This window comes from Strongylocentrotus purpuratus, unplaced genomic scaffold (genome assembly GCF_000002235.5).
Source record: "Strongylocentrotus purpuratus isolate Spur 01 unplaced genomic scaffold, Spur_5.0 spur5_scaffold_18, whole genome shotgun sequence".
NCBI lineage: Eukaryota > Metazoa > Echinodermata > Echinoidea > Camarodonta > Strongylocentrotidae > Strongylocentrotus > Strongylocentrotus purpuratus.
Genome location: NW_022145603.1, coordinates 7,526,667 through 7,540,697, shown reverse-complemented (window position 1 = coordinate 7,540,697; position 14,031 = coordinate 7,526,667). Strand labels below are relative to the sequence as shown.

Below are 14,031 nucleotides of genomic sequence, written 5' to 3'. Positions count from 1 at the left end.
TGTTGAGGAAACTCTTTGAGTTTCTTCTTACTTGAAAGTCAACAGAAGTGAAAGTACAGACATACAGATTTGAACTTTGAAAGAAATAATCAGTCCGTTTACTTTGTTTGATTTATTGACTAATAGTTTCACAAATGAGCTAACTCTTTCCCTCACTGTCGTTAATCGAATTGAAGATACCACTTTTGACTCTATTTTACTGTATCCCTCCAAGTGAAGATTGATCTTTTCAAACGGGTATTTTTGTCTTCTCGTCATCTTCATCAAATTTATTGCCTTCGGAAATCATTTTTTTAATTTTTTTTTTACATGTTTAGCTGATTGTCTTGCCGATTCATGTACGAGTAGAGGAACTTGTTCTCCTGGATCCGCCGCCGTAACGTGCGTGTGTAATTCCGGCTATTCTGGCGGTTCATGTGAAACAGGTAATCCATAACTTCTGAATAGATTATAAAAAAACATACATACATTTACTTTTGATGTAAAGCAAAATCCAATGAAATTCTTATTCGTTGCTTATCAAGAAATTAAAGATACAGAGCGAACAGGGGAACAGAAAGAAAGAAATTACAGTGATTGTTGAGGAAACTCTTTGAGTTTCTTCTTACTTGAGAGTCAACAGAAGTTAAAGTACGAACATACAGATTTGAACTTTGAAAGAAATAATCAGTCCGTTTACTTTGTTTGATTTATTGACTGATAGTTTCACAAATGAGCTAACTCTTTCCCTCACTGTCGTTAATGGAATTGATGATACCACTTTTGACTCTATTTTACTGTATCCCTCCAAGTGAATATTAATCTTTTCAAACGGGTATTTTTCTCTTCTCGTCATCTTCATCAAATTCATTGCCTTCGGAATTTTTTTTTTTTTATTTTTTTTTTACATGTTTAGCTGATTGTCTTGCCGATTCATGTACGAGTAGAGGAACTTGTTCTCCTGGATCAGCCGCCGTAACGTGCGTGTGTAATTCCGGCTATTCTGGCCATTCATGTGAAACAGGTAATCTATAACTTCTGAATAGATTATACAAAAAACATACATACATTCACTTTTGATGTAAAGCAAAATCCAATGAAATTCTTATTCGTTGCTTATCAAGAAATTAAAGATACAGAGCGAACAGGGGAACAGAAAGAAAGAAATTACAGTGATTGTAGAGGACTCTTTGAGTTTCTTCTTACTTGAGAGTCAACAGAAGTGAAAGTACAGATATACAGATCTGAACTTTGAAAGAAATAATCAGTCCGTTTACTTTGTTTGATTTTATTTCTGATAGTTTCATAAATGAGCTAACTCTTTCCCTCACTGTCGTTAATCGAATTTAAGATACCACTTTTGACTCTATTTTACTGTATCCCTTTAAGTGAAGATTGATCTTTTCAAACGGGTATTTTTCTCTTCTCGTCATCTTTATCATATTCATTGCCTTCGGAAATCTTTTTTTTTTTTTTACATGTTTAGCTGATTGTCTGGCCGATTCATGTACGAGTAGAGGAACTTGTTCTCCTGGGTCAGCCGCCGTAACGTGCGTGTGTAATTTCGGCTATTCTGGCGATTCATGTGAAACAGGTAATCTATAACTTCTGAATAGATTATACAAAAAACATACATACATTCACTTTTGATGTAAAGCAAAATCCAATGAAATTCTTATTCGTTGCTTATCAAGAAATTAAAGATACAGAGCGAACAGGGGAACAGAAAGAGAGAAATTACACGTGATTGTTAAGGAAACTCTTTGAGTTTCTTCTTACTTGAGAGTCAACAGAAGTGAAAGTACAGACATACAGATTTGAACTTTGAAAGAAATAATCAGTCCGTTTACTTTGTTTGATTTATTGACTGATAGTTTCACAAATGAGCTAACTCTTTCCCTCAATGTCGTTAATCGAATTGAAGATACCACTTTTGACTATATTTTACTGTTTCCCTCCAAGTGAAGATTAATCTTTTAAAACGGGTATTTTTCTCTTTTCGTCATCTTTATTAAATTCATTGCCTTCGGAAATCATTTTTTTTTTTTACATGTTTAGCTGATTGTCTTGCCGATTCATGTACGAGTAGAGGAACTTGTTCTCCTGGATCAGCCGCCGTAACGTGCGTGTGTAATTCCGGCTATTCTGGCGATTCATGTGAAACAGGTAATCTATAACTTCTGAATAGATTATACAAAAAACATACATACATTCACTTTTGATGTAAAGCAAAATCTATGGAAATTCTTATTCGTTGCTTATCAAGAAATTAAAGATACAGAGCGAACAGGGGAACAGAAAGGTTGAAATTACACGTGATTGTTGAGGAAACTCTTTGAGGTACTTCTTACTTGAGAGTCAACAGAAATGAAAGTACAGACATACAGATTTGAACTTTGAAAGAAATAATCAGTCCGTTTACTTTGTTTGATTTATTGACTGATAGTTTTACAAATGAGCTAACTGTTTCCCTCACTGTCGTTAATCGAATTAAAGATACCACTTTTGACTCTATTTTACTGTATCCCTCCAAGTGAAGATTGATCTTTTCAAACGGGTATTTTTCTCTTCTCGTCATCTTTATCAAATTCATTGCCTTCGGAAATCTTTTTTTTTTTTTTTACATGTTTAGCTGATTGTCTTGCCGATTCATGTACGAGTAGAGGAACTTGTTCTCCTGGATCAGCCGCCGTAACGTGCGTGTGTAATTCCGGCTATTCTGGCGATTCATGTGAAACAGGTAATCTATAACTTCTGAATAGATTTTACAAAAAACATACATACATTCACTTTTGATGTAAAGCAAAATCTAATGAAATTCTTATTCGTTGCTTATCAAGAAATTAAAGATACAGAGCGAACAGGGGAACAGAAAGAGAGAAAATTACAGTAGTTGTTGAGGAAACTCTTTGAGTTTCTTCTTACTTGAGAGTCAACAGAAGTTAAAGTACAAACATACAGATTTGAACTTTGAAAGAAATAATCAGTCCGTTTACTTTGTTTGATTTATTGACTGATAGTTTCACAAATGAGCTAACTCTTTCCCTCACTGTCGTTAATCGAATTGAAGATACCACTTTTGACTCTATTTTACTGTATCCCTCCAAGTGAAGATTGATCTTTTCAAACGGGTATTTTTGTCTTCTCGTCATCTTCATTAAATTTATTGCCTTCGGAAATCATTTTTTTTTTTTTTTTTTACATGTTTAGCTGATTGTCTTGCCGATTCATGTACGAGTAGAGGAACTTGTTCTCCTGGATCAGCCGCCGTAACGTGCGTGTGTAATTCCGGCTATTCTGGCGATTCATGTGAAACAGGTAATCTATAACTTTTGAATAGATTATACAAAACACATACATACATTCACTTTTGATGCAATGAAAAATCCAATGAAATTCTTATTCGTTGCTTATCAAGAAATTAAAGATACAGAGCGAACAGGGGAACAGAAAAAGAGAAATTACAGTGATTGTTGAGGAAACTCTTTGAGTTTCTTCTTACTTCAAAGTCAACAGAAGTGAAAGTACAGACATACAGATTTGAACTTTAAAATAAATAATCAGTCCGTTTACTTTGTTTGATTTATTGACTGATAGTTTCACAAATGAGCTAACTCTTTCCCTCACTGTCGTTAATGGAATTGATGATACCACTTTTGACTCTATTTTACTGTATCCCTCCAAGTGAAGATTGATCTTTTCAAACGGGTATTTTTCTCTTCTCGTCATCTTTATCAAATTCATTGCCTTCGGAATTTTTTTTTTTTTTTTTTTTTTTACATGTTTAGCTGATTGTCTTGCCGATTCATGTACGAGTAGAGGAACTTGTTCTCCTGGATCAGCCGCCGTAACGTGCGTGTGTAATTCCGGCTATTCTGGCGATTCATGTGAAACAGGTAATCTATAACTTCTGAATAGATTATACAAAAAACATACAAACATTCACTTTTGATGCAAAGAAAAATCCAATGAAATTCTAATTCGTTGCTTATCAAGAAATTAAAGATACAGAGCGAACAGGGGAACAGAAAAAGAGAAATTACACGTGATTGTTAAGGAAACTCTTTGAGTTTCTTCTTACTTGAGAGTCAACAGAAGTGAAAGTACAGACATACAGATTTGAACTTTAAAAGAAATAATCAGTCCGTTTACTTTGTTTGATTTATTGACTGATAGTTTCACAAATGAGCTAACTTTTTCCCTCACTGTCGTTAATCGAATTGAAGATACCACTTTTGACTCTATTTTACTGTATCCCTCCAAGTGAAGATTGATCTTTTCAAACGGGTATTTTTGTCTTCTCGTCATCTTCATTAAATTTATTGCCTTCGGAAATCATTTTTTTTTTTTTTTTTTTACATGTTTAGCTGATTGTCTTGCCGATTCATGTACGAGTAGAGGAACTTGTTCTCCTGGATCAGCCGCCGTAACGTGCGTGTGTAATTCCGGCTATTCTGGCGATTCATGTGAAACAGGTAATCTATAACTTTTGAATAGATTATACAAAACACATACATACATTCACTTTTGATGCAATGAAAAATCCAATGAAATTCTTATTCGTTGCTTATCAAGAAATTAAAGATACAGAGCGAACAGGGGAACAGAAAGAGAGAAATTACAGTGATTGTTGAGGAAACTCTTTGAGTTTCTTCTTACTTCAAAGTCAACAGAAGTGAAAGTACAGACATACAGATTTGAACTTTAAAATAAATAATCAGTCCGTTTACTTTGTTTGATTTATTGACTGATAGTTTCACAAATGAGCTAACTCTTTCCCTCACTGTCGTTAATAGAATTGATGATACCACTTTTGACTTTATTTTACTGTATCCCTCCAAGTGAATATTAATCTTTTCAAACGGGTATTTTTCTCTTCTCGTCATCTTCATCAAATTCATTGCCTTCGGAAATCTTTTTTTTTTTTTTTTACATGTTTAGCTGATTGTCTTGCCGATTCATGTACGAGTAGAGGAACTTGTTCTCCTGGATCAGCCGCCGTAACGTGCGTGTGTAATTCCGGCTATTCTGGCGATTCATGTGAAACAGGTAATCTATAACTTCTGAATAGATTATACAAAAAACATACATACATTCACTTTTGATGTAAAGCAAAATCCAATGAAATTCTTATTCGTTGCTTATCAAGAAATTAAAGATACAGAGCGAACAGGGGAACAGAAAGAGAGAAAATTACAGTAGTTGTTGAGGAAACTTTTTGAGTTTCTTCTTACTTGAGAGTCAACAGAAGTTAAAGTACAAACATACAGATTTGAACTTTGAAAGAAATAATCAGTCCGTTTACTTTGTTTGCTTTATTGACTGATAGTTTCACAAATGAGCTAACTCTTTCCCTCACTGTCGTTAATCGAATTGAAGATACCACTTTTGACTCTATTTTACTGTATCCCTCCAAGTAAAGATTAATCTTTTCAAACGGGTATTTTTCTCTTCTCGTCATCTTCATCAAATTCATTGCCTTCGGAAATCTTTTTGTTTGTTTACATGTTTAGCTGATTGTCTTGCCGATTCATGTACGAGTAGAGGAACTTGTTCTCCTGGATCAGCCGCCGTAACGTGCGTGTGTAATTCCGGCTATTCTGGCGATTCATGTGAAACAGGTAATCTATAACTTCTGAATAGATTATACAAAAAACATACATACATTCACTTTTGATGTAAAGCAAAATCCAATGAAGTTCTTATTCGTTGCTTATCAAGAAATTAAAGATACAGAGCGAACAGAGGAACAGAAAGAGAGAAATTACAGTGATTGTTGAGGAAACTCTTTGGGTTTCTTCTTACTTGAGAGTCAACAGAAGTTAAAGTACAAATATACAGATTTGAACTTTGAAAGAAATAATCAGTCCGTTTACTTTGTTTGATTTATTGACTGATAGTTTCACAAATGAGCTAACTCTTTCCCTCACTGTCGTTAATCGAATTGAAGATACTACTTTTGACTCTATTTTATTTCATATTTCGTCGTTCGAAATTACATGAGATCCCGCCAAGCGCATGCGCAGTCAATTCGCCGCGCAATTGATTTTTACAGGGAAAGTAACTTTCCCTCAGCAGTCAAAATACCTAATTTTCGTCGTTTTTTCGGACCAGCGGTTTCGAAAAAATACTTCATTAGGGAGAGAAACTCTCCTTTTTCATGTTTTTGGAAGACTTTTGAGAATCTGTGCTGTTTTTATTTCAAAAATCGAAGTTTTGTTCCGATTTCCACGTACACGATGGCGTCTCCGTCAGGCAGCATCAAGCAGAAAACCAGCGAAACGCTGAGCACGGCTAAAGCCGGAACTTCACCGGGCGAAACCGCCGCGGGCCCCTCTACGAAGCCTGAGCCAAAGCGCTCATCGGCAGTGAAATCCTCCGATACGAAACGCAAAAGTGTCTTGGCAAAGCCTGCCTCGAATGAGTCTAAGAACTCTGGGCCTAAAAAGAAGGGCAAAAAGCCTGAAGAAAAGGAGGACTTCACGGATTTACGAGGTAGACTTGACAAATTGGAATCCTTAATGGAGAGAATGGTGGATTTTTTGCCTTGTCAATCTGCAACTCGCCCCACAGGGGATACACCACCGACAGCTGCGACGAACGTGAGATTTCGTGAAGTTGAACATGATGATGATGATTTTGAGCATATTGACACTGGAAACATGGGCCAATGCCCTACGTCATATGACATTGGCAGCATGGATGAGGGTGATGTCAACGAAACTGTTGCACCAGGTTTAGACCAGGAGAATGAGGACAAAGTTCCTGCCCTTGCTCAGAAATTTGCTATCCCCACTGGGGTAGGTGGCGCGATCCATGATGATTTAGCAAAGTCTGCCATGTACCTCATGTCCCACCAGCTAGAGGAAAATGTGTTGGAGGAAGCTGGAGGGAAATACCCTCCTCCAAGCAATTGTACTCCACTGTGTTGCCCCAAAGTGAATGCAGCAATATGGGAAAACCTATCCTCGCAAACGAGAAGCCGTGATTTGAAACTGCAAAGAATCCAAAAGCCTTTGACAAGGGGACTCACAGCTTTTATTCAAACTCTGTCCCCCGATAGCCTATCTGAGACACAACAGGATGCATTGGCATTGCTGTGTAACACAAACTTTGAAATCAACTGCTTACACAAAGATCAGATTAAGCCAGACTTAAATGCCAAGTACTCACATCTATGCAAACCTGCCACACCAGTGAGTCAGTTCTTATTTGGCGATGACTTAACAGAGAGAGTCAAAGATCTTACAGAACAACAAAAAGCTGCATCTGGCGTGGTGCGTGGACAACGTACACCCCGCCCCAGTACCATCCGTACAGGACGCAAGCGTCCAGCACTTTTCAATACCGCAGACAAGGATGGAACCGTGCCACCGGCACATCACAAACTTTTCCAAGTAGCAGGCCCACAAGTGGGAACTACAACACGCCTTTTTTGGGCCAGCGAACCCAACGAGGCAGACCATACAGAGCTCCGCCTCACACCCAGACGATGAGCATGGGAAAACAGACCCAATCCTTCCAGCGGCCACAGGCAGCAAGGAGGAAATAGCTACACCATTACCCAAAGAGGTAAGTAGCACATATGAATATTTTGAGAATGTTAAGATTAATGCTCCTTCTACTTCATGTACATTACAACAAGAATGCATCTCAAATGTGCCTGTTGGAGGTCGATTGATATATTTCTATCGTAGATGGCGTGAATTAACGTCAGATCTATTTCTGCTATCGGCAGTGCGAGGCTATGAGATCGAATTTGATTATTCGAAAGGGGTTCCCTCAAGAAATAAGCCCCTCTACGGTTACAAAAAGAGCCCTTTAGAAATAAATCAGATTACTAAAGAAATCTTGGCTCTACAAGCAAAAAACGTAATAGAACCTTGCTCATTTGAAGAGGGAGAATTCCTCTCAAACATCTTCACGAGACCCAAGAAAGATGGGGGTACTCGTATGATCTTAGACTTATCAGAGCTTAATCAAAGTCTGAATGTACAACACTTTAAGATGGATAACATCCACACTGCCAAGCACTTGATTTCTCCGCACTGTTATCTTGCATCAATCGACCTCCAAGATGCTTATTACTCCATTCCAGTAGACCCAAATAGTAGAAAATACTTGAGGTTCATGTGGCAGGGTGAGCGCTGGCAATTTGCAGCCTTACCTAATGGGCTCAGCACAGCCCCCAGACTGTTCACAAAATTGCTGAAGCCAGTCTTTGCCGAACTGCGACAAGCAGGTCATACAGTCATAGGATATTTGGACGACACCATAATTATTGGTGAAACAAAAGAAAAGCTGAAAGAGAGTGTGAGTGCAACAACCAAGATCCTCTCAGAATTAGGATTCCTCATTCACACTAAAAAATCAGTGCTCATCCCAACACGTGAACTAGCCTTTCTTGGCTTCATTCTTAACACTGAGAGTATGATTGTTAAATTGCCTCAAACAAAGGCACAAGAAGTGAAAGATTTATGCCGTGAATTAATGGGCACGTACCTCCCATCAATACGAATGGTAGCACGAGTGATTGGGAAGGTCATAGCAACTTTCCCTGCGGTTGAGTATGGCCCCTTATACTATAGATCAATGGAAAGGGACAAAATTGCAGCCCTCAGACAAAACAGGGGTCATTTTGACAGAAAGATGAAGTTGTCCCTTGAGGCAAAAGAGGAGTTAAAGTGGTGGATGAACAATGTTTCTATGGCCTCCTCCCCAATTGTTAGGAAAAAACCTGACTTAGAATTGCACACAGATGCCAGTGGCCTTGAATGGGGAGCTACTGACCTCCAGAAGCAAACAGGGGGTCGTTGGAATGAATTTGAGGCAGAAAGGGCAAGAAACAATGAAATAAATTTCCTGGAAACCCTAGCCGCTGGGTTGGGGATAAAATCCTTTTGCATGAATAAGCGTAACGTTCATGTGATGGTAAGAATAGATAATACCACTGCAGTGGCTTATTTAAATCACATGGGAGGCTGCAAGTCCGCAATGTGTGACAAGATGACGAGAGAAATTTGGCAGTGGTGCATTTCTCGAAATATTTGGGTCTCCGCAGCCCATGTACCTGGTCGGCTCAATACTATAGCAGATGAAAGATTTTGGTGTACCAGAAATAGACCTGTTCGCCTCGAGACTAAATGCTCAAGTAGAGAAATATGTCACTTGGCACCCAGACCCTGGGGCTTTTGCAGTTGACGCATTTACGCTAGATTGGAAACCTTTTGCATTCTATGCAGTCCCACCGTTCTGTATGATCCCCAAATGCTTGCAAAAAATCAGAGAGGATAAAGCTAGAGGGTTACTTCTGGTCCCTAATTGGCCTACTCAGGCGTGGTTCCCTCAGTTGGTTAGCATGATGGAAGGAGAGCCACTGTTTATCCAGAGGCAAGAAGATTTGCTTCTCCTTCCTGTGTTAAACACCACCCACCCTCTTAATGCTAATATTGACCTCTTATGTTGCAGGTTATGCGGCAACATTTTGAGAATCGGGGACTAAGCAGACGAACAGTGGATATCATTACAGCTTCATGGAGAGCATCAACCTGCAAGCAGTACCAAGTGTACATCACACAGTGGCGAAGATTTTGCCACAGCAGGAATACGAGTTACCTCCAAGCCGAGGTGGAAACGGTACTAGAATTCCTTAGTAGTTTATTTCATGACAAGAACCTTAGCTACAGTGTGATCAATACAGCTCGTAGCGCTTTATCCACTTTTCTGATTCTCTTTGACAGTAATCAGACAATAAGTACTCACCCACTTATAACCAGACTGATGAGAGGTGTTTTTCAACTCAGACCTGTCGTACCTAGATATACAGAAATATGGAATATTAGTCCAGTCCTCAATTTTCTAAGAAAATTGTCTCCAGTAAACTCCTTAAACCTCAGAGATTTAACACTCAAAGTATGTATGCTAATGGCTCTTGTATCGGCACAGAGAGTGCAAACCTTGCATATATTGAAGACTAACAAGATGACCCTGAAAGGGGGCTTTGTGGGTTTTCATTTGGATGAACACTTGAAGCAAAGCAAACCAGGAAATACCGATTTTAATTTTAAATTGGAAGCATATCCACCTGATAGAAGATTGTGTATTGTAAAATATGTGAAACATGTCCAGCGCACAGGACCACTTCGTGGGAATGAGAACTCATTCTTTGTAAGTTACACCAGACCTCATAATAGAGTAACAACTCAAACCTTATCTCGCTGGATCAAGACCTGCTTGCAAAGAGCAGGTGTGGATACAAACGTTTATAAGGCTCATTCAACGCGGGCAGCATCAACTTCAGCAGCTGCCAAGGCAGCACTTCCAATGGACCAGATCCTAGCCCGAGCAGGATGGTCTTCAGAGAAAACGTTAAGGAAGTTCTACAGGAAACCTTTTGAAAACAAGAGAAACTTTACCCTGGCAGTCTTACAAGATAGCACACTGCTTTAAGAACTGCATCAGAAGGCTTTTCAATAGAACTGGCATTAAGAGACCAGCTGTCTATTTAATACAACTGGGATTAAGAAACCAGATGGCTAGAATAAACTAGATACAGAAACGAACAATGTTTTTGCAACATTATGACATCTTATATATGGACGTCTTGTATGTGAAATGTTTTGCCACATGTATGAACAGACTACAATAACTGTCAAATATGGTGAGTCATTGATTAGAAGCATTCAATTCAATCTGCATAATCAGTGTTCACTTTTCCGTACATGTTGGTTGTTCCAAATGTGACTACTATGCTTCAAAATCTCATGTAATTTCGAACGACGAAATATGAAATAAAATAGTAAGATTAAACGAGAACTTACCGTTTGAAGTTTGATCTTTATTTTATGAATATTTAGGAGGAAGTTATTACATGCCCTCCTCACCCACCCAAACTTCAAACTTAAGTGTAAGTTCCCTGTTCCTTACTATTGAGAGTAGCCACATTTGTAGCTTTGAATATTGACTGCGCATGCGCTTGGCGGGATCTCATGTAATAACTTCCTCCTAAATATTCATAAAATAAAGATCAAACTTCAAACGGTAAGTTCTCGTTTAATCTTACTATTTTACTGTTTCCCTCCAAGTGAAGATTAATCTTTTCAAACAGGTATTTTTCTCTTCTCGTCATCTTCATCAAATTCATTGCCTTCGGAAATCTTTTTTTTTTTTTTTTTTTTTTTTTTTTTACATGTTTAGCTGATTGTCTTGCCGATTCATGTACGAGTAGAGGAACTTGTTCTCCTGGATCAGCCGCCGTAACGTGCGTGTGTAATTCCGGCTATTCTGGCGATTCATGTGAAACAGGTAATCTATAACTTCTGAATAGATTATACAAAAAACATACATACATTCACTTTTGATGTAAAGCAAAATCCAATGAAATTCTTATTCGTTGCTTATTAAGAAATTAAAGATACAGAGCGAACAGGGGAACAGAAAGAAAGAAATTACAGTGATTGTTGAGGAAACTCTTTGAGTTTCTTCTTACTTGAGAATCAACAGAAGTGAAAGTACAGACATACAGATTTGAACTTTGAAAGAAATAATCAGTCCGTTTACTTTGTTTGATTTATTGACTGATAGTTTCACAAATGAGCTAACTCTTTCCCTCACTGTCGTTAATCGAATTGAAGATACCACTTTTGACTCTATTTTAGTGTATCCCTCCAAGTGAAGATTGATCTTTTCAAATATGTATTTTTCTCTTCTCGTCATCTTCATCAAATTCAGTGCCTTCGGAAATCATTTTTTTTTTTTTTTTTTTACATGTTTAGCTGATTGTCTTGCCGATTCATGTACGACTAGAGGAACTTGTTCTCCTGGATCAGCCGCCGTAACGTGCGTGTGTAATTCCGGCTATTCTGGCGATTCATGTGAAACAGGTAATCTATAACTTCTGAATAGATTATACAAAAAACATACATACATTCACTTTTGATGTAAAGCAAAATCCAATGAAATTCTTTTTCGTTGCTTATCAAGAAATTAAAGATACAGAGCGAACAGGGGAACAGAAAGAGAGAAATTACAGTGATTGTTGAGGAAACTCTTTGGGTTTCTTCTTACTTGAGAGTCAACAGAAGTTAAAGTACAAACATACAGATTTGAACTTTGAAAGAAATAATCAGTCCGTTTACTTTGTTTGATTTATTGACTGATAGTTTCACAAATGAGCTAACTCTTTCTCTCACTGTCGTTAATCGAATTGAAGATACCACTTTTGACTCTATTTTACTGTATCCCTCCAAGTGAAGATTAATCTTTTCAAACAGGTATTTTTCTCTTCTCGTCATCTTCATCAAATTCATTGCCTTCGGAAATCATTTTTTTTTTTTTTTTTTTACATGTTTAGCTGATTGTCTTGCCGATTCATGTACGAGTAGAGGAACTTGTTCTCCTGGATCAGCCGCCGTAACGTGCGTGTGTAATTCCGGCTATTCTGGCGATTCATGTGAAACAGGTAATCTATAACTTCTGAATAGATTATACAAAAAACATACATACATTCACTTTTGATGTAAAGCAAAATCCAATGAAATTCTTATTCGTTGCTTATCAAGAAATTAAAGATACAGAGCGAACAGGGGAACAGAAAGAAAGAAATGACAGTGATTGTTGAGGAAACTCTTTGAGTTTCTTCTTACTTGAGAGTCAACAGAAGTTAAAGTACAAACATACAGATTTGAACTTTGAAAGAAATAATCAGTCCGTTTACTTTGTTTGATTTATTGACTGATAGTTTCACAAATGAGCTAACTCTTTCCCTCACTGTCGTTAATCGAATTGAAGATACCACTTTTGACTCTATTTTACTGTATCCCTCCAAGTGAAGATTAATCTTTTCAAACAGGTATTTTTCTCTTCTCGTCATCTTCATCAAATTCATTGCCTTCAGAAATCATTTTTTTAATTTTTTTTTTTTTTTACATGTTTAGCTGATTGTCTTGCCGATTCATGTACGACTAGAGGAACTTGTTCTCCTGGATCAGCCGCCGTAACGTGCGTGTGTAATTCCGGCTATTCTGGCGATTCATGTGAAACAGGTAATCTATAACTTCTGAATAGATTATACAAAAAACATACATACATTCACTTTTGATGTAAAGCAAAATCCAATGAAATTCTTATTCGTTGCTTATTAAGAAATTAAAGATACAGAGCGAACAGGGGAACAGAAAGAAAGAAATTACAGTGATTGTTGAGGAAACTCTTTGAGTTTCTTCTTACTTAAGAATCAACAGAAGTGAAAGTACAGACATACAGATTTGAACTTTGAAAGAAATAATCAGTCCGTTTACTTTGTTTGATTTATTGACTGATAGTTTCACAAATGAGCTAACTCTTTCCCTCACTGTCGTTAATCGAATTGAAGATACCACTTTTGACTCTATTTTAGTGTATCCCTCCAAGTGAAGATTGATCTTTTTAAACGGGTATTTTTTTCTTCTCGTCATCTTCATCAAATTCATTGCCTCCGGAAATCATTTTTTTGTTTGTTTACATGTTTAGCTGATTGTCTTGCCGATTCATGTACGAGTAGAGGAACTTGTTCTCCTGGATCAGCCGCCGTAACGTGCGTGTGTAATTCCGGCTATTCTGGCGATTCATGTGAAACAGGTAATCTATAACTTCTGAATAGATTATACAAAAAACATACATACATTCACTTTTGATGTAAAGCAAAATCCAATGAAATTCTTATTCGTTGCTTATTAAGAAATTAAAGATACAGAGCGAACAGGGGAACAGAAAGAAAGAAATTACAGTAATTGTTGAGGAAACTCTTTGAGTTTCTTCTTACTTAAGAATCAACAGAAGTGAAAGTACAGACATACAGATTTGAACTTTGAAAGAAATAATCAGTCCGTTTACTTTGTTTGATTTATTGACTGATAGTTTCACAAATGAGCTAACTCTTTCCCTCACTGTCGTTAATCGAATTGAAGATACCACTTTTGACTCTATTTTAGTGTATCCCTCCAAGTGAAGATTGATCTTTTCAAACGGGTATTTTTTCTTCTCGTCATCTTCATCAAATTCATTGCCTCCGGA

The 14,031-nt window shown here is 37.3% G+C and overlaps 1 protein-coding gene across 1 annotated transcript; it reads left to right on the top strand.

The window, feature by feature from the left end:
* Nucleotides 1–5,945: 5,945 nt before the first annotated feature.
* Nucleotides 5,946–10,253, top strand: LOC115917968. Its single transcript, XM_030989117.1, has 2 exons — nucleotides 5,946–7,551; nucleotides 9,448–10,253. The coding sequence occupies exon 1, from the start codon at nucleotides 5,979–5,981 to the stop codon at nucleotides 7,473–7,475; it is 1,497 nt and encodes a 498-aa protein (XP_030844977.1). The 5' UTR covers nucleotides 5,946–5,978; the 3' UTR covers nucleotides 7,476–7,551; nucleotides 9,448–10,253.
* The last annotated feature ends 3,778 nt before the right edge of the window (nucleotides 10,254–14,031 follow it).

What these genes read in the sequence shown, in the direction of transcription:
- LOC115917968 (XM_030989117.1), top strand. Translation starts at nt 5,979, where the DNA reads ATGAGATCCCGCCAAGCGCATGCGCAGTCAATTCGCCGCGCAATTGAT.